Genomic DNA, 23,574 nt, shown 5'->3' with positions numbered 1-23,574 from the left:
GTTTGACAGTGGAACGGTTTCCCTTGGGAGGTTCTGAACTCTCCTTTCTTGGAGGTTTTTCATCACAGGCTGGATGGCCATTTGTCATGGATGCTGTGGCTGAGATTCCTGCATTGCAGTGGTTAGACTAGATGATCCTTCCAACTCTATGATTCTATTAAGTATTTTGTCAATTTAATCCCACAATTGGATTAAATTATTAACAGGGAGCAGGCATATTTGCTGGATATCAAATATTTTGGAGGTCTAAATCCCTAATTTTAGCGTGATTAGCACCCATTATTATCAAAGCCTCAGGTGAAAAGCCCAATGCATATATCTTGTTCCAAAGCAGCTTTCATTGATGCGAAGCATAGTTGGCCAAAAGAATGTACAACTGCATTACAGTATAATCAAATTGAAAGGTTCAGGGTAATGAGCGCAAGAGCTCACTGGTTGAAATCCAACTTACAAATAAAAAGCTGAAGCCCAGACTCATTTAAGAACGCCAAGAATAGACCAGAGGATGAGTGCCTGCACAGCATCCACATATGGCCCAGCATCTTTAATCCAGATTGCAGCTCCAATCAGCAACCGGATAACAGAGTTGGCCTTAAAAAAATCTAGAGCTCAGTGTTTGTGGAAACCACTGTTAGTGTAACAGTGGACAATTGCTAAAGTAAAATAGCACTTTTAAAAGAGTGAACAGAAGTGGAGAAAACACACACCCTTGATATACTCTTCTTGTAGTTGAAATTGGATCAGAGAGGTTCTCACTTGTCCACAGTGAACCTACATTTCAGTTTGACTAGACATTTTCCAAATTCAAAACAAAGGCCTCTTGTGAATAGACAGGGCCTCCAGCTTTACACATAACAAATTCCTTGGAACTAAATCAAAAGCACAGAAAGGTTAACGCCTCCCCCACTTTGATTGGAGTACTCTGCTGCATGATGGTACAAAAAGAAACAGTGATCTACAACTATATGGCTTGGTCTGGAGCCAATTTATTCATCTCCAAGACTTTCAACTTCTTACTTCCATATCTCTCCCCTCACCCAATAGACACTACAATTGCCTTATGATATATGGGGAGCACAGCTCATCTTAACACACAACGTGTAAAATGATGCTAAAAGGGGCACCTGTCGACTCAAATTCTCTTTTAGTACAGATGGAGGAATACTATCAAGCCCGGATGCCTTATTCAATTCATGCTGTGAAGTTAAATCATGGACATCATGTTACATTTGTGTCGGAACCTGCAAGTGTGTCTACTTCACACATGAACCCTAAAACATGCTTCCTAGAGAGGTGAGGCCTTTTGTGTGGGACAGTCACATGCTTCTCTGAAAATTTGTCACACCACAGTATCACTGGACACACAAGTGACACATACGGTTATTGCAAGAAAGTAACAACGAAATTAATCCTAAATTGATAAATGCAGTGCAGCATGTACAGTGAGATGAGGTGGGAGTTGGAGGCACAGCGTTATGGTGTTTCCACTCGTACCTAAAGGTTGATTTCAGAAAGCAGCATTCAAAGATGTCTGCTCAACATTTGTGCTGCAGGGTCCTGTAAGCTTTCAGTTCTCCTCCCATGCTTTTTAACACCTCTGTGAAACCTTGGGGGGGGGTCATTAGAAGATTTATAGTGATGTGCAGTGAATGTGCTGGTGGCACTTGTCCCTGTTTCTCATTGTCAGCTGAGTCACGTGAGGTGATCCAGGTGCTTAGAACTGATAAAGAGCTGAATGAAGGTTGAATCCTAACAGCATGGAGGTGTTGACAGGTGGTTCCATGCTTTTAATGCTTTTTGTATGTGTATTTGCTCTTTGCATTGCTGAATTTTATTGTTTTTGCTTGTGATATAATTATTCTAAATAGAGAAACAAAATTGATAAGAAGCAAATATCACTTAAATCACAATAGGATTTAATTCTGAGAAAACATGCTGCTAGCTTTCTGCTGTTACGACCAAAGCAAGCCTATCTGTCTGTTTTTATTTTAGTTCTAATTTTATGTCTAATGTATGTGAGATATATGTATGTATGAGATGAAATCTTCCTTGGGCACCACTAAACTGATGTGGGTAACCCAAGTAAAAATGTTTTTAATTTGTAAATGAATATTTAATTTTATTTATCTAGGGCATGTATGTCCAATGCGTTGACCACGATTGACTCGGGGATCACTTGAGAATTTTGGTCCATCATGGCCGCTTCAAGCACTCCGCTCGGCCACCGGCTTTGCCCGACGCCCAGTCAGCTGGCCAACCCAGACAGGCACAAGGCACCTGCTTCCACCCCCTACAAGCTGCAACCCTGAGCAGGCAGGCAAAAATGAGATGTGCAGGCTCTGCATGGGCTGCAGCTGCGGAGGTGCCTGGTCAGCTGGCCAGCCAGGAAATGGAGCCGAGGGAAGGGAAGCGCGAGAGAGAGACCATGACGGTTCTCCTCGCTCTCCCCCCTCCCGCCAGTTCCCATGGAAAGAAAACCCTCTCCCTCCTAGTTCTGCATGGATGCTGAGATTTCCCCACCTTTCCAGCTCCAGCCTATCTGCATTTATTCAAAAGTAAGCCACTGCTGCCCCTTCCCACGTCACTTTTTTATCTGGTAAAGAGGGAAGTGGACATTTTGGGGCGTGTTGGCTTCCCATGTGCACCAGCGGCCCTGTGAAGGGGCTGGTGTGGGGGTAATAATTTGTTATTATTGTATAATCATAATTTATTATTTATACCCCGCCCATCTGGCTGGGTTTCCCCAGCTAAATATAATATGTTTAAGTTGGAGAATGACCATGGGAGAGTGTGGTGGATCACTGCCAGTTTTTTATATTGGGTGGTGGGTTGCAACCTGTTGGATGTTGGACGTACCTCACCTAGGGAGTTTTCAGCATTCATTTTGCAGAGGTGCTAGTTGCGGCAAAAGCCACAAAAGACTAAAAGGTTTATTAAGGCATAAGTTCTCTCTCACTTTCATGAAAGCAAAATGCTGTCACGCTGTAGCATCATGGGAAGGAATGGAAACCACAGTGAAGATAATGTAGGTGAATAGGTGGGGTTTTGCAAATGAAAGCTTGTTCAGTTCTCAGTGGCTGTCACAGTGTGCTGGTTATGATTTAACTCTGCCTTGGACTATCGTCTCTCTTTTATTTGTGTTATAATTTTAATGTGGAAGGCAGTACAGTCAAACCTCAGTTGTTGAATGTAATTCGTTCCGGAAGCCCGTTCTGATTGGCTGCAGGAGCTTCTTGCACTCAAGAGGAAGCCGCATCAGATGTTCTGCTTTCGAAAAACATTTGAAACCCAGAACACCCAAAACCCAGAACACCCAAAATAACAGTTTTGAGTGTTCAGGAGCCAAAACATTCCAAAACGGAAGCGTTTGGGAACCGAGGTTTGACTATATAAATAAGTTTTTCATAAATAATTAAAATTCAGTTTGATGGAATGAAGTAGGTGGGCTGTGGAGTGAGCAAAACTCACCCCTTACTCCAGGAGCAGGAAGCTTGTTTGTTTTACTCACCTCAGTGATGTCTCTATATGCACCCCTTTTCTTTTCTCCCATATAAGTGAATGACTGCTTTTCATTCTGCACACAGGAGCATTGCTGTATGAGGTAAAGATGTCTCCTGACAGTGGGTGGCTCTGCCTCCATTGACAAGATGGGAACAAATATGTATCTGTGTGCTGTTCATAAAGAGATGCCATACAGCCTACCCTCATGTTTCTCCAGCATTTAGACCCTCCCCTCACATGCACCCTGCCTATCAACATAGAAACTGGGACATGTTCTAATAAACAGTAGATTGACTATTGTACTTTTGTTATTCAGGAAAAGAAACCGGAGGAGGATACAGATGAAGAACTTTCTCCGGAGGAAAAGAGGACGTTGGAAAGAAAGCTGAAGAAAGAGCGCAAGAAGGAAGAAAAGAGATTAATGCGAGAAAAAGGGATCGTAGTTAAGAAAGTAGAACCTAAGAAACCATCACCATCAGAGTTGGCACTAAACTATTTAACTAGGTAAGTTCAATAGCTTTGAAGATTCCTCAAGAGTTGTTGGCTTCCAACTGTCTCAGAAGACAATGGAGTGTGCCTTTGGGGTAAATGTTCAGAATATGTCATCTGTTTTGAACTTGCTACCAAATTTTATTCCTGAAGCACCAAGTGGAGGCAAATTCCAGTTATTTCAATGAAACTTGTTTCCAGGAAGTTTAGGATTAGGTTTAAATGGTGATAACTTCAACAGGTTGGTTAAAGTACAAGTTCTTAGAGTTAAGGTTAATATTGGGAGACCTACTTCAGTTGGTGTGGGACTGATGCAAGCCAGGCTTTCTGACAATCCTTTCAACAAGAGCATATAAAATCTATGCATAGTGATACAAAATGAATGATTGGGTTACAAATTGTCTCCTTATGCTCTCCTAAATGGCTTTCTTTCTTTCTTAACTCGGTGGCCCCATATGCATATGCACAATATCACAAACTCCTTGCAGTTTCAAAAGCAGCGTCCCATGTGGCAGTATGAGGAGTGGGACTTGCGTTATAGAAAAGCAAATTTAAATCCCTCATGGGCTCATGGAACTGGTTCTGTGTTTGGATCCCAGCCTATTTACTCCTCCCAAATTCCTGGTTTATTTTGTATAGTTGTCTCCCACTCTCAAGCTGGCATTTGTAGGATGCACAGGTAGCCTCTCATCCAGGTACTGACCAACCACAGATCTGCTTAGTTTCAACATGGTTGTTGTAGCACATACATGGTCTGAAATTAAGTGGGAACCCTTGTTCAGCAAGTACTGCAGGGAAGTTGAGTGCTGACATTTCCCTTAACCACAGTTAATGCAGAAGAGGCAATTCACTCGCAAGAGGGAATGAGAATGGGAAGGGGTACGGTGTAAATCTGGATGCTGGCTCTCAGTTTCTGAATAGTACTTAGGAGGGAGGCAATGTCATGTCTGCACTGATTCCATAACAAGGTAATATAAAGCAGGCGAAACCAATTCTATTCAGGCCAGACGTCCTCCTGCAAAAGTGGGCAACACTATTTGTGCCTTGAATCCCAGAAGAGGTTTGCAAGTGAAGAAAAAGAGAGAGATCAGAAACCCTAAACCAGACCTTTAGAAACACATATCAAAGCAGCAATAAACCAAAAAGGTTGCAGCACACACCTTGAACATTCACACAACCTTTGTGCAGTTAGTTATTTTGTATTTAATAAGATGGTTAAATGGAGATAAGTCATTTTTTTCAAAATGGAGATAAGTCATTGTTTTTCTGTATGCCCCGAAATTGCATGAAGTATCTTAAAGTCATGCAGCTTTAATGATTCGAGGCAAAGTATTACATAACATTTGGTTGATAGAAAAGAGCTAAAAGGGTTGTACATTTTAGAAAGTTTGGTGAAGAACAAAGCCTTATATTTGAATACCAGGGTTTTATCATTATATGCCAGGGTAAGTGAGTGGTTCCAGACTTCAAATAATGATTTACTGTAATTAGATATCGGGGGGGGGGGGGACTTAAAATTCCAGTAGGGGATAAAAGGGAGAGGGGGTGGTTAAAAGTAAAAAGCTTCCATAACAGGCTACAGCCAATTACAGGACCCAGATAAACACAAAGGTGGTGTTTATTTTTTCCCAACAGCAACCCAGTTTCCACTCTAAAATCCAGAAGACTAGCATGTTACAAAATATAGGTTACCACTTGAAATAGCTCCAGTATCTGTTCTCCAGCAGTACTTTGGACTAAAACACACAGGCAGGCTAAATGGTTGCTTATAACTTTTTAGCATGGAGGCAGGAAATTAATTGCCTTCCAAGCTGGGGGAACGTGTGCTTTTTATGACATAACACTCATAATGGAGTGATAGCAAAATGACAGCAATATTCTCAATATGGAGCATAGCTGGGATTCTTCACCATTGTTTGAAATGGCAATTGGATGGGCAGGTTATATGCCATCTGCTCAAAAAGTACTCTGGAATGTACCGGTAAGTGATTACTGCAGTATTAGCAGTCAGGTTTGATGAATAAAGGATGAAACTGTGGCCTCTTTTGGTCAACGTTGTATATATTTTGAGTATAGTTCTATTTTGAGGACTATTTGGAGTATCATTTTCAACTGACATTAAACAGGAAAAACAAAAAAAATTCCTTCCAGTAGCACCTTAAAGACCAACTAAGTTAGTTCTTGGTATGAGCTTTCGTGTGCATGCACACGAAAGCTCATACCAAGAACTAACTTAGTTGGTCTTTAAGGTGCTACTGGAAGGAATTTTTTTTGTTTTGACTATGGCAGACCAACACGGCTACCCATCTGTAAATTAAACAGGAAATCACTCATAACCAGTGTTCGAAACTCCCATTGTTTTAGGCGCATTTTGCGACAGGGAATTTCATTAACGTGAGCAGTTTCTGAGTTCTGGGCTCAGTACTGCACCTCAGATTTCAGATTAAAACTGCAGAGTTGAAGGAAAGGGAGAACCTTTTTCTGCCTCTCCATGTCTGGCTACTCTCTGAAGACTGGAGAAGAGACCCTCTTAAGAATATTAGGGGGAAGGACTAGACCATATGAAAAATGAACATAATATTTTAACTGCAGTTCGTTCATTTTCAGCTTTGTATTCTTGTTATAAAAAAGCGCACCTAGACATTCCGCTGATGTGCTAATAACCTAGGTTTAAGAAAGCTCCTAGATTTCATATCTCAATTTCTAACACTTCTCATAACATATTAGGATTGGCTGGCATTCTTACATCTTGGGAGACAATGGAAGAGTGTACCTTTGGGGTGAAGTCAAACTATGGGATAGTTCCATGCCTGCTGTCGCTGTAGAGACCGATACGGGAGAGATAGGTTTTGTTGCAGCTGTGGCATATAAAGGCGTTTGGTTGTGTTGATGCAGGTGTACCATGACATTTTCACGATTAAAAAAAAATTGCCATTGTACACCTGCATCAACACAACCAAATGCCTTTATATGCCACAGCTGCAACAAAAAACCTATATCTCAACAAAAGAGGTTTAAAGACTGTCTCAAGGCAAATCTAAAAAAATGTAGTATAAACACTGACAACTGGGAAACACTGGCCTGCGAGCACTCCAGTTGGAGAACAGCCTTTACCAAAGGTGTCATGGGCTTTGAAGACACTCAAACTCAGAATGCAAGGGAGAAACGTGTTAGGAGGAAGGCACGCTTGGCAAATCCACACCATGATCAACTCCCGCCTGGGAACCAATGTCCCCACTGTGGAAAGACGTGTGGGTCTGGAATTGGCCTCCACAGTCACTTATGGACTCATTGTTAAAACCATGTTTATGGAAGACAATCATACTCGGCTACGAGTGGTCGCCAAAGAAGAAGAAGACGACCATGGCATTTATTCTTTCTGCGCTCCTCCCAGCGGTCATTCTTCCTCTTGTCACTTCTGTGGATACACAACCTGACTGTCTCCAGGTGCTGTAGTAGTCTGCAAGGGATTCCCACATGGTGGGGTTAATGTTGCCAGCCTTCATGTCACTTTTGCAGACATCTTTGGAACACCAACTCTGTCTGCCAAAGAACTTGGTGCCTGAAGGCAGTTCCCCGTAGAGCACATCCTTGGGGATCCTGCCATCTTCCATCCTGTGGACATGACAAAGCCAATGTAGATGTAGTTGAGGCAGGAGTATGAACATGTTGGGAATGTGGGCTTGGGAGAGCACGTCATTGTTTGAGGTTCTGTCCTGCCATGTGATGCCCAAAATCTTTCTGATGCAGCACACATGGAGGGCATTAAAGCATTGCTCCTGGCGGGAGTAAATTGCTCATGTCTCACTACAGTGAAGCAGTGCGCTCAACATTCAAGGCTGGTAGACCTTCATCTTGTTATTGGTCGTTAGCATAACATTCTCCCATGCTGTTCTGGAGAAAACACAGCCCTGTTCCACACTGCTCTTTAAAGGGAAGGCATCCCAGAATGAGCTGTCATAGTGGAAGGTGCTACACATGTTCTTGTGGAAGGACAACCATCTTGTGGCGCTTAGGTGGGCATCCTATCATATTGATTAATGAAGTGTCCTTTTCGGTTGACGATGTCAAAGTCCTTTGTCAAGTCTTTGGAGGTGATGTACAAGGGGCGACTCTGCTCTCAGCATTTCTCCTGCAGCTGACGCAGTGTGAATATCAAGTTGACTGTTGACCTCTGAGCTTTAAACCGGCATTGTGACTCAGGATAAACCCTGTCAGTGAGTAAGTGTAATTTGTTGAGAACTACATGGGCACAGTACTCAGCAGGGAGATTTTTTGGTAGTTGTTGCAGTCATAGTGGTCACCTTTGTTCTTGTAGAGGGCTGGAATGCTGGAGTCGTACTTGTCTTGTGGCACGGATCCTGTTTCACAGCACTGCAAGGGAAGGCCGTGGAAGTGCATCATGAGGGAGGAGTTGAAGCTGGCTTTCAGCATTTCAATTGAGATTCCGTCCTGTCCTGGGGCTTTATCCTGGGGCCTGATATTTAAGGGAGGGAGGGACATCTAGCTCTTCCAAAGACAGGCAGAGTCTGGATGCTGTCAACTGCTGTGTCAGCAGTCACGTTTTTCTGCAAGTACCATTCTTGATAGTGCTCTGCACATTGCTTCATCTGCCTGCTGCAGTCTGTGATGATCTCTCCAGACAAGGTTTTCAGTGGTATGGTTTTCCTGACTATTGGTCCAAAGGCTTTCTTCATGCCTTCATACATTTTGCAAGTGAGTTGAATGCTCTGACACAGCTTTAGCCAATAATCATTAGCATACCGTCTGGCAATCCTCTGGGCATCACTCCTTGCCTTTCTCAGTGCAGACTTTAAACAGGAAATCACTCATAACATAATGGGGTAGTCATTACAAATTTCCATGGTTGAAGGAAACACCTTAAAGTGACTTCCGATGCTAATAACACCTTGTAATTGAAGGAGTGTGAATACCTGCAGTATAAAGAGCAGATTAATGAAAGAACTTTGTCATGCATGGCTATTTAGATGAGAATCCACCTAACTTTTCAGAAGCCATGTCAAGCAGCAGCTTTCCACAAAGAAAGCCAACTGGAACCTGTGTTTTGGTATATCTAATGCTAAAAGGGTGGTGTATAATTTTAATAATAAACAATAAATAAAATAAAATAATATGATATGATATGATAAATTAAGTTGCGTAGTGTGGTGTTTGTTCGTTCCTGGTATTGTTCACAATTACTTGTGTTTAGTTATTAAGCAGAAATATCTGGCATTGCTTTCTATTGGCATCATAATCTTTGTGTTGTTGAGCTACACTCTCTTTAAGTCAGTTGAGCCTTTGGAAGGGCTGAAGCTGAAGAAAAAAATCAACCTCAAAATTTTGAAAAGCTTCTCAAGTTATTTGGTTATCTACATTTATCTTGTTTTTTCCCCAAGAGGAGAAGATGGAAGACTTCTAAGAACTGATCCAGCTAAGACTTCCTTATTTGGGGGTGGGGTGTATTTTCAGGAATGAGAAGACTGATAATTCTGCTTTTGATGTAGAAGAAAACAGGAAATACTGAGATAACATTCTTAACAAGGAAGTAAAAAAAGAAGGGTTCGCCCACAATTTCCCAAATGTTCTGTTTACTGTTTTATTTGGGCTGATTGTTCTGGATAGATCCTTATGACAAGCATGTTTAGATGTTTTTGCATCAGCCGCAAAGATAAAAGTGAGTGGGTGGGAATTGCAAATGTTAGTCAGCACATGGTACCTTATCTAGAAATGGTCACTTCTGACCTGGGCCATGTAAACAACTCTCCAGTATCTGAAAGAACCAGCAGAGGGCATAATTAAGTTTTCTCCGGCTCCCTAATGAAATGAGAATATGTTTGTCCCTTAGTATGCTTTGGCCAAAATGCTCATAACAGGAAAATACTTTCAAAAGCTTCTAGTGCATTTTATTTAAATATTTCTTATTATTCCTCTTCAGAAAGTGATTCCTGGGTGGTATACAACTGAACTGAAAAAATATACTGTACCATGAATTGCCTATACAACACACCATAGAACAGCATTTGAAAATACTGAGTTAACTTTGCTTTTTTAAAAGTTTTAACCTGGAGTCTAAAAATAGTATTGGATGCCTCCTTAGGCTTTCACCGTGCCCTGCTACTAATTTTAAACCTTTAAAAAAAAAGTTTGTTTTTTTTTAAATCACATTTTCAAAATAATTGTTACATGCTTCCAGTGTTCATGAAAAATCCCTACAGATGTCTGAATAGAATTCACTTTAGGTAAAGATGGTGAAAAGTGTGGAAGTGTGAATTGCAGCAAACATGTACCTAAATGACCTCCTTCGCAGCTTTGTGTGTTCTAGAGAGGTTCCTGTCTGTGTGTCACATTTAGCAAGTTCTCTTGTTTCCTGGGGGACGCGGGTGGCGCTGTGGTCTAAAGCACAGAGCCTAGGGCTTGCCGATCAGAAGGTCGGCGGTTCGAATCCTCGCGACGGGGTGAGTTCCCGTTGCTCGGTCCCAGCTCCTGCCAATGGAGCAGTTCAAAAGCATGAAGTGCAAGTAGATAAATAGGTACCGCTCCGGCGGGAAGGTAAATGGTGTTTCTGTGTGCTGCTCTGGTTCGCCAGAAGTGGCTTAGTCATGCTGGCCACATGACCTGGAAGCTGTACGGTTCCCTCGGCCAGTAAAGCGAGATGAGCGCCGCAACCCCAGAGTCATCCGCGACTGGATCTAACAGTCAGGGGTCCCTTTACCCTGTTTCCTGAAGATGTATATATCCACTGATTTCTCTGGGTGTGATGTCATACTTGTAGTGATCAAATGAGGTGTAATATGGGGGCGGCGGGTAGGTGGGTGAGCTGCCCACGTTGCTGTTTTAAGCATTCACACAGTAGATCAGCAATAGTTTGCTCTGTCTCCTAAATCAGGGTGGTCCAACACATGGCCCAAGGGCCCCATTCGGCCTTTTGAGGCAGCCTTCAGCAACATTTGATGCCCCACAACAACCCTTGCACTGCCTTCCCAAAGCTGGGTAAGAATGGCATTGGGCTTTGGGCAGGAGTCACAAGGCTCTGACAGGGTTCTAGAGTTTGCCTTCCTCCTTCCCAAAGCCTAGTTAATGCTTTCCCAGCTTTGGGAAGGAGGTAGCAGGGTTCTAGGACCCTACCAGAGTCTCGCGCCTCCTTGCCAAAGCCTAGTGCCAACATCAATTTTTGGCTTCACTATCCCCTCCACCACGCAGCAAGGCAGTGTGCAGCCCATGGGTTAATGTTGAAGGCAAACTGCTCACTCAGCCTCCACTGCTGATAAGCAATATGAGAATAATTGTACCTTGTAGGGTGGTTGTTAGCTTCATTGAGCTAGTATTATCTCAAATGCTTTGGATGTTCCACAGCACTATATAAACTGTAAATATTACTGTCATATTTGGACTCCTCCATGGGAATGGGGTTGCAGTCTGGACAAGCCACCTATGATCTCCAGGCCCTAGTAAAGTGTACTCTCTCCCTGTGGGCCCTCATGTCCACCACACCACTGTGTTGCCCCTGACTGGTTAGTCTACTTTGGGGCTTTATTAAGAAACAAAGTAGATTCCAGATGTCTAAAGTCTTCCCACCCTCGGATCAGACAGGACAGCAGTGAAACCAAATCTGGTTTGCCAGTGCTTATTATTTATTTTTCTTTGTTTCCTGCCTCTTGCATGTGAAACTCAAACCTTCTTAGGACCTAAGTGTGTTGGTTGGTTGGCATACCAACATTGTCGGAAGACTATTACTTCAAGGGAAGTAATAGTGCCACTGTATTCTGCTCTGGTCAGACCTCACCTGGAGTACTGTGTCCAGTTCTGGGCACCACAGTTCAAGAAGGACACTGACAAACTGGAACATGTCCAGAGGAGGGCAACCAAAATGGTCAAAGGCCTGGAAACGATGCCTTATGAGGAACGGCTAAGGGAGCTGGGCCTGTTTAGCCTGGAGAAGAGGAGGTTAAGGGGTGATATGATAGCCATGTTCAAATATATAAAAGGATGTCACATAGAGGAGGGAGAAAGGTTGTTTTCTGCTGCTCCAGAGAAGCGGACACGGAGCAATGGATCCAAACTACAAGAAAGAAGATTCCACCTAAACATTAGGAAGAACTTCCTGACAGTAAGAGCTGTTCGACAGTGGAATTTGCTGCCAAGGAGTGTGGTGGAGTCTCCTTCTTTGGAGGTCTTTAAGCAGAGGCTTGACAACCATATGTCAGGAGTGCTCTGATGGTTTTCCTGCTTGGCAGGGGGTTGGACTCGATGGCCCTTGTGGTCTCTTCCAACTCTATGATTCTATGATTCTACGATGTTTGGCTGTACTTTGTTTGCAAAGGAAACAAGTCAACAGGGTCAACAGGTAAAGAGTTTGAAAACCAATTTCTTCTCAGGGGGAGCAGCAGACTCCTATAGCTGAGGTCATTTCTCTCCCCACCCCCCATGTGATTGGAAGTCAGGGTTTGCATGGAAAGCCCACATGATGGAGGAATGGCACATTCTGTTTACAAATTGTTTAAATTAGGAATTCAGTATTAGGCCATGGTATAAGTGGAAAGTGAATAACCCACTGCAGAGGGGGAAATGCTTTCAACTAACTTTAAAGAGACAATTATATATGGTAATTAAGGAGGAATTATGTGTGGTGATAGAGGTGGGGTGCCTTCCAAAAAGGTTATTTAAAGTGACTTGAAAGAGGTGCTTATATGGCAGCAGCTTCAGTTATCCTATAATAATGTCTAGGAATGCCATGTCTTTTAAACAGGTATTTGATCAAATTGTCCCAGTCAGATAGCAAAATTCAGTAGGATTACCTTGTATTCCCTGCCAAGTAGGTGGAGAATTTGCAGTCTCTAATATACAGGCAGCAACCATTTTGCGAGGGTTCCCGGCCCTGATACAAGTTGGTGGAGTGCATATAAGTTTTGTCCCCCATTCCACCCCTGTTCTGCCTTCTTCAATTGGCCTAAAATGGTTGCTGCCTGTATTGTAACTTTGCAGTGACCAGTTAAGTTTATATCAGGCAGATACCATTACAAAATCTTTACTATATCTGTTGAAATCAGCACTACTTCAGAAGGCCAGCGAGGTCTTGGCTGTAGCACAGTGAAGGACAAACAGAAGCTCGACTAGTTTGATTATCTGAATCCAAATCTAAGCATAAAAATGCCACAACTGAAGCTTAAATGTTTGTTGATTAATCCGATAAATTATTAAAAACAGCCGACCAGTCTACAGATTTAAGACTATAAATACCGCACATAGAAACACCTAACTACAAATGCCTTGCATTGTTGTAGGAGAGAGTCATTCCTCCGAATGATTTCTCATGCAAATATATGCAGTTTTCATTAATTAATCATCTAGAACTAATATGATTTATTAAGATTTCCTTATTTGAGTGACAGCCCTAGTAACAAATGATTTTTTCAGGGTGGGGTTGGGGAGGTTGCCACAGCTGACCTGTTTCTCAGATCCCAGAAAAATTTACTTTGTGGCACAGAAACACAACACTCTTTCCTTCCTCTGCCCCTTACTAGCAGGAAATATGAATACATATTTGTGTGTGTATTATAGTTCTTTTAAATAGTGTGTTGTTTTATATTTTATTGAATGCTTTGTAAAGTCTGGATTGAGCTTTTTAAAATTATCCCTGTCCTAGATCCATCACAGCTATCATGCTGCCTTGAATTATTGTTGTTTGCCTGCTTGAGTCATGGAAATTTATCTGAAGTTGTTTGGTTACATTTATATAATGCATCATATTTTAAAACATGTCAACAGTTTATATGACCGGACAAGAGGCCCATGCTGAGAAAAATCTGGATTTAATTATGTAAAGCTAACTGAGTCTCAGCAGGTGTGTCTAACAATATACTTCTATCAAAATTTTGGGCCCCTGTGGGACTGCTTTCTCTGCCTCTGAGAACATAATTTTTTTGGTTCTACTGACCTTTCTCAACTCAAGTTCGTCAGTGAGGAGCTTCTTGTAAAAGATGTCAGTTTATTACACTTGAATCTATCAACATTTTCTTTAATACTTGTTTCAAGAAAACTCGTCTAAGAAGTTAGGATAAACTAGTGTTTTCTTAACTAAGAAGTTAGTAATCTGCTGTAAATCCTAATATCCAATTTCAGTATATTTTGTCTCAAGTTCACTGCAAAATAATTTTGTGTACTGGTGCTTTTCTTTTACAAAACAGATTAGCAATCCACATTTAAGTAGTACAATACAGTGAACAGTAGAGCTGTATCTGAATCAACCCTAACACTCCTTTGAAGGGAGGGACTGAAGAAGTAGACACACTTTATAAAATCTAGTCAGTAATTTTGGACAAAACTTCCTTTCATTTAGTATCACCACTGGATTATTGAAATAAATCATTTTTGTAAAGAAACAAAACAAAGCTAAGGGTCCTGATTACCAATAGCTGGATGGATTCTCCTTACACAGATTATTTACTGAGCCTGAACCTTTCTGATGAGGGAGAGCCATTGATCAGCCTACGGTAAGTGGGCAGATTCACACTGAGGTCCAGCGCCAAGGGCCTTCTGGCTGTTCCCTCACTGCGAGAAACAAAGTTACAGGGAACCAGGCAGAGGGCCTTCTTGGTAGTGGCGCCCGCCCTGTGGAACGCCCTCCCATCAGATGTCAAGGAAATAAACAACTATCTGACTTTTAGAATACACCTGAAGGCAGCCCTGTTTAGGGAAGTTTTTAATGTCTGATGTTTTAATGTATTTTTAATATTTTGTTGGAGGCCGCCCAGAGTGGCTGGGGAAATCCAGCCAAACGGGCAGGGTATAAATATTATTATTATCATTATTATTATTATTATTATTATTATATCTGAGAAGTTGGCGACTCACCTCATGTGCATAGAGTGGTGGGTTGCTTTTGAAAGAAAAATAGTCAAAGGGTGTAGTCCGCTTGAAAGTTCTCCTGCAGAGTAGTGTTCTTGCACACACCCCATTCATTTCAATGGTACTTGTAGAAGTTATCTTCAAAAATTCCACTATGTGCTCCTAAAGTAGCTCTTTGTGCTTAAGTAGTATCTCATTTTTAAAATAACCAGAAAAATAAGAAACGAATCTTTCTTTATATTTGTTACCAGATTTGTTTCCCATTTTCTGATAGCCAATTAATATGGGGCCACAGGAAATTAAATTACCAAACTGAATGCATGTTTAACTGTTGGAGATGCTGAGTTATTTATTGTCTGCAACCTTGTTCTCCTGCCATCGTGTCTGCATACAGCAAAGCTGTCACAATATTTATGCAGTTTTTTCGGTTCAGACACACTCTTTGGGGTTGCAGCATACAATAGTGAATGGTATGAAGAATAATAATAATAATGCCTTAGGTCTCTGCATGAAAAATACCTGCTGCTGGCAGAGTCAGCTGGTGTTGTTTCTGTTGCTAATAGGAGGGGCCTAAGGCCAAAGTACAAGAGGGTATGTGTTTTGCAAAACACCATCAAGACTTGGATCTCAAAAAATCATTTACTTGGGTTAAGTCAGTAAGGCTAGTAATGCCAGGGTTAAGGACATTGTCCTACATTTCATTTCTTTTTCCATATTCCCAGTGTTATTTTCTAGAAAAAGAGATGCTGAAGCTCACCGTCCGGGAAAACCTGGACTTATTTTTTGTCCGGAAACTCACTTTTGGGAATATGGCAACCCTATGTGCCACTGTTGCCCAGATATGATTAGCAGTAGGAACACTGGAGCCACTAAGACCATTAGAAAGTGCATTAAATTTTGAGCTAGGTAATCTTACCTTTGGTTAAAAAAAAAAGGAAATTCATTTTACCATTTGCACTGTGAATTTCTGTTTGAAGATGCTGCTGAAGGACATTCTTGATAGGGATGATGCCACCTACAGGAAGGACCAGGCAGAGTCCTCTGAAGCCTTTTGCCTCCTCTCAAGGGGAGAGGCTAAGCCGCCCCACCCTGCAGACCCACTGTTGAACAACCCCTTGACCCCTAAACTTGAGAGTGGAGCAACAGCCTTCTAGCTACAGAACTAGCAATTCATGCACAGCATGTTCTTTCCCGGAGATCATCTGGGGTGGGGGAAGGGACTGAAGGCTTTATTGCACAAGGGTGTAATTAACAGCCTGTTGGTGAGGAACAAACTGCACATCTCCCTAGTGCACCTTCTTTCCCAGAGAACTGATGACTTTATTTGCAGATCACCTTGCAACCTTCCTTAGGATATAAATATGATGCAGGCCATATTAGAAAGGAGCAGGAGAGAGAAGCAAATAAGAACAGATTAAGAGCAGGTGCTAGTTCTGTATGTCCATTAAGAAAAATACTTCCACAGGGTTGGGACTTTTAAGCAAAACTATATTGGAACCTTAGCATGTTATGAGACAATTTTGCATGATCTAAAAAAACAGGTCTTACTCAGAGCTCGTTCCTAGCCCTACTCCTCAAAGGCTCTTCCTCCTCGAAGGCACCTGTGGCTGTTAAGGAGAAGGCACAATCTTGCTACATTTGCTCTCCTGTAGTAAAAGAGGACTTCTGAGTGAAGATGGTGATGTGTAATGTTGCTTGTACTTGAGCTCTGGGATCTGTTTGAATTTGTTTTTATTTTGAATAGTTCTAAGGTCAGTTGCAACATACTGGCAAGGTGGATCTGTTGTTTTGGTTTAATTATTTACTTGTGTTTTATCTTGTATTTTATTCTGTGAACTGCCCTGGGATCTCTTGATGAAGGGCTATATATAAATTTAATAAAAAATAATATTTGTTTAGTTTTACATTTAGTTTAAGTGGTCTGGTTTCATCTGAATGGCAGTAATGGCTGTATAGCACACAGAGTAGCCCTCTATGCACTAGCTGGGGGAAAAATCAGGAAAAAATATTGAAATAAAATCGCTATAAATAGTAGTAGTGATTTGGAGGTTTAATTTGAAATCAAGCTGGATTTGAATTTGTTGGTGTTTCTAGTAACCTCCCTCTTACCTCATGGGTGTTGGTTCATATTATGGATGTATGATTTGTATTGCTTTATTGGTACTTTTGCTTCAGATTTGTCATTGCCTTTGGCTAGAAGAATAAACTTATATTGAAAATGAATTGTAGTAGAAGAGGTTCTGAGGATGTCTGAAAAGCGACTACATGTTGCTTTGTTAGACATTTGAAAATTAACTTACCTTACTAGTACTTCATTTTTTAAAAAATACAATAATCTGGTATTTCCTCCCCCTGCTTCAGTCTGGTCCATGAGTTTATCTAATCATAAACATTCTCAGATAAAATATAACAGCTGTAAAACTGAATTAATATTGAAGCTAGCCATCCTGCTGTGAGCACTTCCTCCAGCACATAAAAGTACGTAACAGGTGTTAAATATCTGAGTACAAAGCTCATATTTCTCTGCCTGAATCCTTCCTGCAAAATAGCAGTTTAATTTGCAAATTTAATTCCAACAAAATACTTTCCTTCTTAATGATTCTCATTTCCAGCAAAATAAAATGTTGTGTAAGTGAATTTTCTTAGTGATTCATTAAACTTCAGGATATGTAGTAATTATGTTAGTTTAATTGACATTTGCACTATGCACAATGCAAGAACCTCTGAAACTGTTAAGCATACTTGATGTGGATTTTCTGTGTCTCTGAACAGTTCTTTACTAAACTTTACAAAAGGGAAATGAATCCGCATCTGGCTAAATCTAGAAACTGACCTTCAGTTTGAGTGTTCACACTCTTAACATAATCAGGGACACTTAACAAATGGCCATTGCGTATTTGCATCAGACTTCTCTTCCCCTTCATACAAACAGCTCCATCAAATCTACTTATCTGTATGCAAATTTTCTTTTTATATGGAGGTGCATTCCATCTATGAGTGTCATACTGCAGTCTTGACACTAGTTGATCTCATCTGTTATTAGTGAGAAATAGGGCAGAATATCACTGTCCTGTGCTATAGCATAACCATATACTGAACTTTGATTACTGGAGGGATAGCTCAGTTGGTAGAGCATGAGACTCTTAATCTCAGGGTTGTGGGTTTGAGCCCCACATTGGGTTAAAGATTCCTGCATTGCAGGGGGTTGGACTAGAACAGGGGTCAGCAACCTTTTTCAGCCGTGGGCCGGTCCACCGTCCCTCAGACCATGTGGTGGGCCGGACTATATTTTGGGTGGAAATATGAATGAATTCCTATGCCCCACAAATAACCCAGAGATGCATTTTAAATAAAAGCACACATTCTATTCATGTAAAAACACTAGGCAGGCCCCACAAATAACCCAGAAATGCATTTTAAATAAAAGGACACATTCTACTCATGTAAAAACACGCTGATTCCCGGACCATCCAGCGATTGGGCCACATCCGGGCCCCAGGCCTTAGGTTGCCTACCCCTGGACTAGAATGATCCTTGTGGTCCCTTCCAACTCTACAAGTCTGTGATTTCTTTCTTTCTTTCTCTTTCTTTCTTTCTTTCTTTCTTTCTTTCTTTCTTTCTTTCTTCCTTCCTTCCTTCCTTCCTTCCTTCCTTCCTTCCTTCCAGAGGAGGGTCAAACCACACTTCATGTGGGAATACTATAGTTATGACTCTTAACAGCTTTTTAATTTACAAATAGTAGCTGGAAAGACGTAGCCCTTATCCAAACTGGTGTGTTCCACATCAACTGCCCTTGGCAGATTTTTGTAATAGAAAAAGATACTGGGAGTTCCAGTTATAGAACACCCACATCACATGTGCTTTGACCCTAACTTGGGCAAGAATCCAAGGGGCTGGTTTAGATTGCCCAGTGGGATTTTTAAAAAACTTTAAAAATTTATAGTCTTTAAAGAACAGGCACCACTCTGACATATGGGGTCTATGTGTGAGTGTGTGCACGTGTGAGGAAGAGAGAGAGAGCTGTCCATTTAATAAATCAAATGTTGGTCAAGTATTTAAAAGAGTAATTTGTCCAGATTATAGAGAGCTCATAAACAAAAACATTAGCCCCACTGCCAAGATCCCCAAAAACAGTGTATCTCTTTTTCTGGATCCTTGCCCAAGTGTTCCTTTGCAGATACTGGTTCCAGCTGCATTTTCTCTGCATTCCAGTACATATTGTTATGTATTGTGAATTATTAAATAATGAGGGATCTCTGTCTTGCCACTGGTGCTTACATATTTCTCTGAGCTGCTCCAGTCATCGACCCTTTCCTCATGCCGACTTTCTGCAGGAAGTGTTTTTGTGGCACACAGGCTCAGTGTGTGGAGTGGTGTAAAACACTTTAAAACCATGTTGGCAAATCAAATGGGTAAAATAAAAATTTATCTGAAAAAATATTTGTTGACTTAGTGTGATTTACTAACATTTTCCTTGTTGAACAGTTTTATACTACGTCTTGTAAAGAATTAATAGCTCTGACTTACTCCTGGGGAACATGAAAGCTCCTCGTTTATGGCCCAGCCCTGTGATATACACTAGTCCATCCTTGTTCCAGTGAAGCATTTAAGCTTGTCAACCAAAGATAAAATTAAAATTTAAAACAGCTGAACATGATTATTAATCATTCAGCTCCAGGGAGTCATTACAATTTCCCAACCTCTGAGTACAAATAATAGATTACATCTATAAATAAGATGAAGAATTTTCATACAATTATTACTTCTTCCATTTTTCATTAAAGGGGTGGTGCCAGAAAAGGTGTCGTTAGTTTTAGAAATGTAGATCTCTTAGTACAAAGTGTTCCTTCTTTTTCTTCTGAGTTCATCTGCCACTGCCACAGGAACAAAGATTGGGGGGGGGAAATAAGATTTCTCTTTTCATTTTGGGAATATTTCTGTGTTTAAATTCTTTGATAAACTTTCAGGCTGGTTGAAAATTTCTTATGAATGCCTGCTGCATTACTTTCTTTGTACCTTAACATTTTGGAATTTGAGAAGTGAAGGAGCCTAGGCCAGGGAGCAGACATACCATCAGCTCCTGAAAGAACCATCAAGGACCTGAAAGAGATGTTGAGGCAGTTCCTCTTCCACCATTCCTGGGGCTGCAACAGACCAGGGAGCACACATACTAATGGGTCCCAGTTGGCCTGAGAGAGCTCTGTCACTCTAAATTTGTGTTTGTGCGTGTTTCAAAATTCTAAATCGCCTTGGGTGCCTTGGAAGAAAGGCAGCGCATAATTCCATTAAATAAATAATCGCAGGACCAGATCCGTATGTAGCATAAGCTCTATTGAATTCATGGCTGAGTTCCCTGTTTGTCCCATTTTGCTTGGGAAGTGAAAGAGAAATGCAAAATAGGTGAGCCATTGTGTTTTTGAACAATGCTTTGTCGATGCTGGAGTGCACCAAGTTTTGAGCGACTCAGAACTTTCCATCAGTTGCCGTGGCTAAAAGTTGTTTTAAAAGTTGCCTCAAAAGCTAACAAGCCACATTCAGGGTTGCTGAAAATTAAAGATTGGTCTGGTCTGTACCATGGAAGGTGGCCTGCTAGTTATCCTGGTCCCAGGTTGTTTGCACCTTTAAGATCTTTTCAGGAGACCCTGCTGTACCACAGGGATGTCCAACCGGTCAACCGCGATTGACAGGTCGATCCTCGGGTGATAGCGGTAGATCGCGGGCTCATTTTCCTATGCAGGGGGGAAAGAGCATCTGTGTGCATGCCATCCTGACCTGGCGAGCATCTCTCATTGCTCAGCCACCAGCGCTGGCGCCCTGCTACGCTGGTGTGTATGAAGCCCCTGCCAGCAGGTTGCATCAACTTCACTCCATCAGGAGGCTTCACGTGTCCCTGGGCGTGCTGGTCTACCCATGTGATCTGGTGTTGGTAGACGGTTCCTGGTGCCCGTCCTCCTCTTCCCCGCAACAGCCCTACCAAAGGCCTGCCTAAGTGCTGTATTGGAGGTGAGGTGAGAGCGGCGGAGTGTACAGTGGTACCTCTGGTTACATACTTAATTCGTTCTGGAGGTCCATTCTTAACCTGAAACTGTTCTTAACCTGAAGCACCACTTTAGCTAATGGGGCTTCCTGCTGCCGCCGCGCCGCCAGAGCATGATTTCTGTTCTCATCCTGAAGCAAAGTTCTTAACCCGAAGTACTGTTTCTGGGTTAGCGGAGTCTGTAACCTGAAGTATATGTAACCTGAAGCGTATGCAACCTGAGGTACCCCCCCCCCAAAAAAAGTTCAACAATTGTAGCCTGGCCCCCGAAAAGAAACTCAACAGTCCCCCCCCCCTTGGGTAGATCACTGCCGTTTTTTTATTCCGGGAGTAGATCACAGTCTCTTGGGAGTTAGACGTCTCTGCTGTACCACAACCAACAAATTATCACTTGGTGACAACACAGAAGCAGGCCTTCGTGTTGATACATTCAATCCTCTAGATTAGAAAAACCCTCTTTCAGATAATTTGTGAGGCAGAGACAGTAATGACCATTAAATGATACTTTAAAACTTTTATGTATACCCAAGTTTTCCTGCACTCTTAGTTTTTAATTTCTTTGTTTTATATATGGCTCAGTTTTATTTGTAAGAATCAGCTGCTTTTTGTTTTTATCTCATTTTTAGGAAATGTTATTTAAGATTGTGCTTTTATGTAAACTTCTTAGATATTTTTGTTAAGTGGTAATTTTTTTATAAATAAAGCAGCAGCAGCTATCAGTACAAAAATATTATCATTTCTTTTCTGCATTCTTAAAGAATGCATGCTGCTTATGACCAAATAAGTTGTTAAAATTTGTCCTAACTCTCAGGATACAGAGCAGGTTAAAAGTCTAAAGCCACAAACACACTTGTATAGGGTAAGTTTTGTGGAGTCTGAGTAAACATGCTTGGGGTTTTGCTATAAATAAATAAAGGTCCTGCAGCAAATTTACCATCTTCCATATGAACTAGAGTTGATAATGACATTGTTAAAGTATTTAACTTGAATGCATTTCTGCAAAATTTGCCTGCATGAAGATGCAAGAACTGGGTGCTTTCTCTTTTTACCATTATAATCCCTAGTTTTCCCTTTGTCCATTATGGTGGAGGAAGGACTGAGTAATAGAAGAATACACAGCCTAAAATTTTATTAGAAACATCTGTTCATTCATATTAGGCAGTGCCTGATTACCAGTAAGTCTTAATCAGGGTGATGCACCTTCTAACAGCTACCCAGTTTCAAATCTCTTAAAATAGACCAAGCATGAGAGTAAACAGCATAAATTCCTTACGAAATGTGCCTGGTTGTAATCTGGTCTTTGGCATCCTAGCAACGCCCAAAGTCATCTGAAGAGTTTCAGATCTCCAGTTGCTTTATAGCTCCTCTGTTCTTTTTACTCAGTTTCAACTTGAGTGGTGTTTTTTATGATACAGCAGAAACACTTCAGAAAGTTATCTTAATAATTTTGCTGTAATGTCATACTGATGGTGAGATACTCATATTATAATGCTACATTAGATCTTGTAAGGACAACATCAGACAGCGTTAGATTATTAACGTTCTTCTGCATGTTTCTGTTGGATCTTTGCTAGAGATTGTGTGTAGACAAGTTTGATACTACCTGGGTTAGTATCAAAAAGTATCTTAGGATTTGTTGGCTGCATTTGTGGTTTAGCAAGACATGAACAAGCCTAACCACCTTCCAGGCTAACACACATTCTCCTCATCCTCCTGCATGGCTGGAAAGGAGTAGTTCAGAAGCTCTTCAGCCAAACTCCTTGTTCTGAAAATTCTGGGAGGTGTTCCTGCGCTTACATTGCACAGGGTGCTGTTGTGTCTCACCATTGTGACCATGGACTGAAGGTGTGATTTTGAGCACCTAACACACACACACACACAGAGAGAGAGAGAGAGAGAGAGAGAGAGAGAGAGAGAGAGAGCTTCATTGTGGTCCATAGACCCAAAATACACAGTACAACAATGTTGTTGTTGTTGTTTAGTCGTTTAGTCGTGTCCGACTCTTCGTGACCCCATGAACCAGAGCACGCCAGGCATTCCTGTCCTCCACTGCCTCCCGCAGTTTGGTCAGACTCATGTTTGTAGCTTCGAGAACACCGTCCAACCATCTCGTCCTCTGTCGTCCCCTTCTCCTTGTGCCCTCAATCTCTCCCAACATCAGGGTCTTTTCCAGGGAGTCTTCTCTTCTCATGAAGTGGCCAAAGTATTGGAGCCTCAGCTTCATGATCTGTCCTTCCAGTGAGCACTCAGGGCTGATTTCCTGAAGAATGGATACGTTTGATCTTCTTGCAGTCCATGGGACTCTCAGGAGTCTCCTCCAGCACCATAATTCAAAAGCATCTATTCTTCGGCGATCAGCCTTCTTTATGGTCCAGCTCTCACTTCCATACATCACTACTGGAAAGACCATGGCTTTAACTATACGGACCTTAGTACAACAATAGGTAAAGGTAAAGGTACCCCTGCCCGTACGGGCCAGTCATGTCCGACTCTAGGGTTGCGCGCTCATCTCGCTCAAGAGGCCGGGAGCCAGCGCTGTCCGGAGACACTTCCGAGTCACGTGGCCAGCGTGACTAAGCGGCATCTGGCGAGCCAGCACCAGCGCCGCACACAGAAACGCCGTTTACCTTCCCGCTATAAAGCGGTACCTATTTATCAACTTGCACTTTAGGGGTGCTTTCGAACTGCTAGGTGGGCAG

At 41.8% G+C, this 23,574-nt stretch overlaps 1 protein-coding gene across 5 annotated transcripts in view; it reads left to right on the top strand.

The window, feature by feature from the left end:
• The window catches only part of CHLSN (cholesin), a 146,837-nt gene that overhangs the window by 115,353 nt on the left and 7,910 nt on the right, over positions 1–23,574 (top strand). For all 5 annotated transcript variants that reach the window (XM_028707157.2, XM_028707155.2, XM_028707160.2 and 2 more), the window contains one exon: positions 3,818–4,005. In XM_028707157.2, the coding sequence (XP_028562990.2) occupies positions 3,818–4,005 (188 nt within the window). The remainder of the gene's footprint in view (positions 1–3,817; positions 4,006–23,574) is intronic.

The sequence above is a fragment of the Podarcis muralis genome, chromosome 14 (genome assembly GCF_964188315.1).
Source record: "Podarcis muralis chromosome 14, rPodMur119.hap1.1, whole genome shotgun sequence".
In the NCBI taxonomy this organism is placed as follows: Eukaryota; Metazoa; Chordata; class Lepidosauria; order Squamata; family Lacertidae; genus Podarcis; species Podarcis muralis.
The sequence above is the reverse complement of the archived record's forward strand: the minus strand, read 5'-3'. Positions and strand labels throughout refer to the sequence as shown.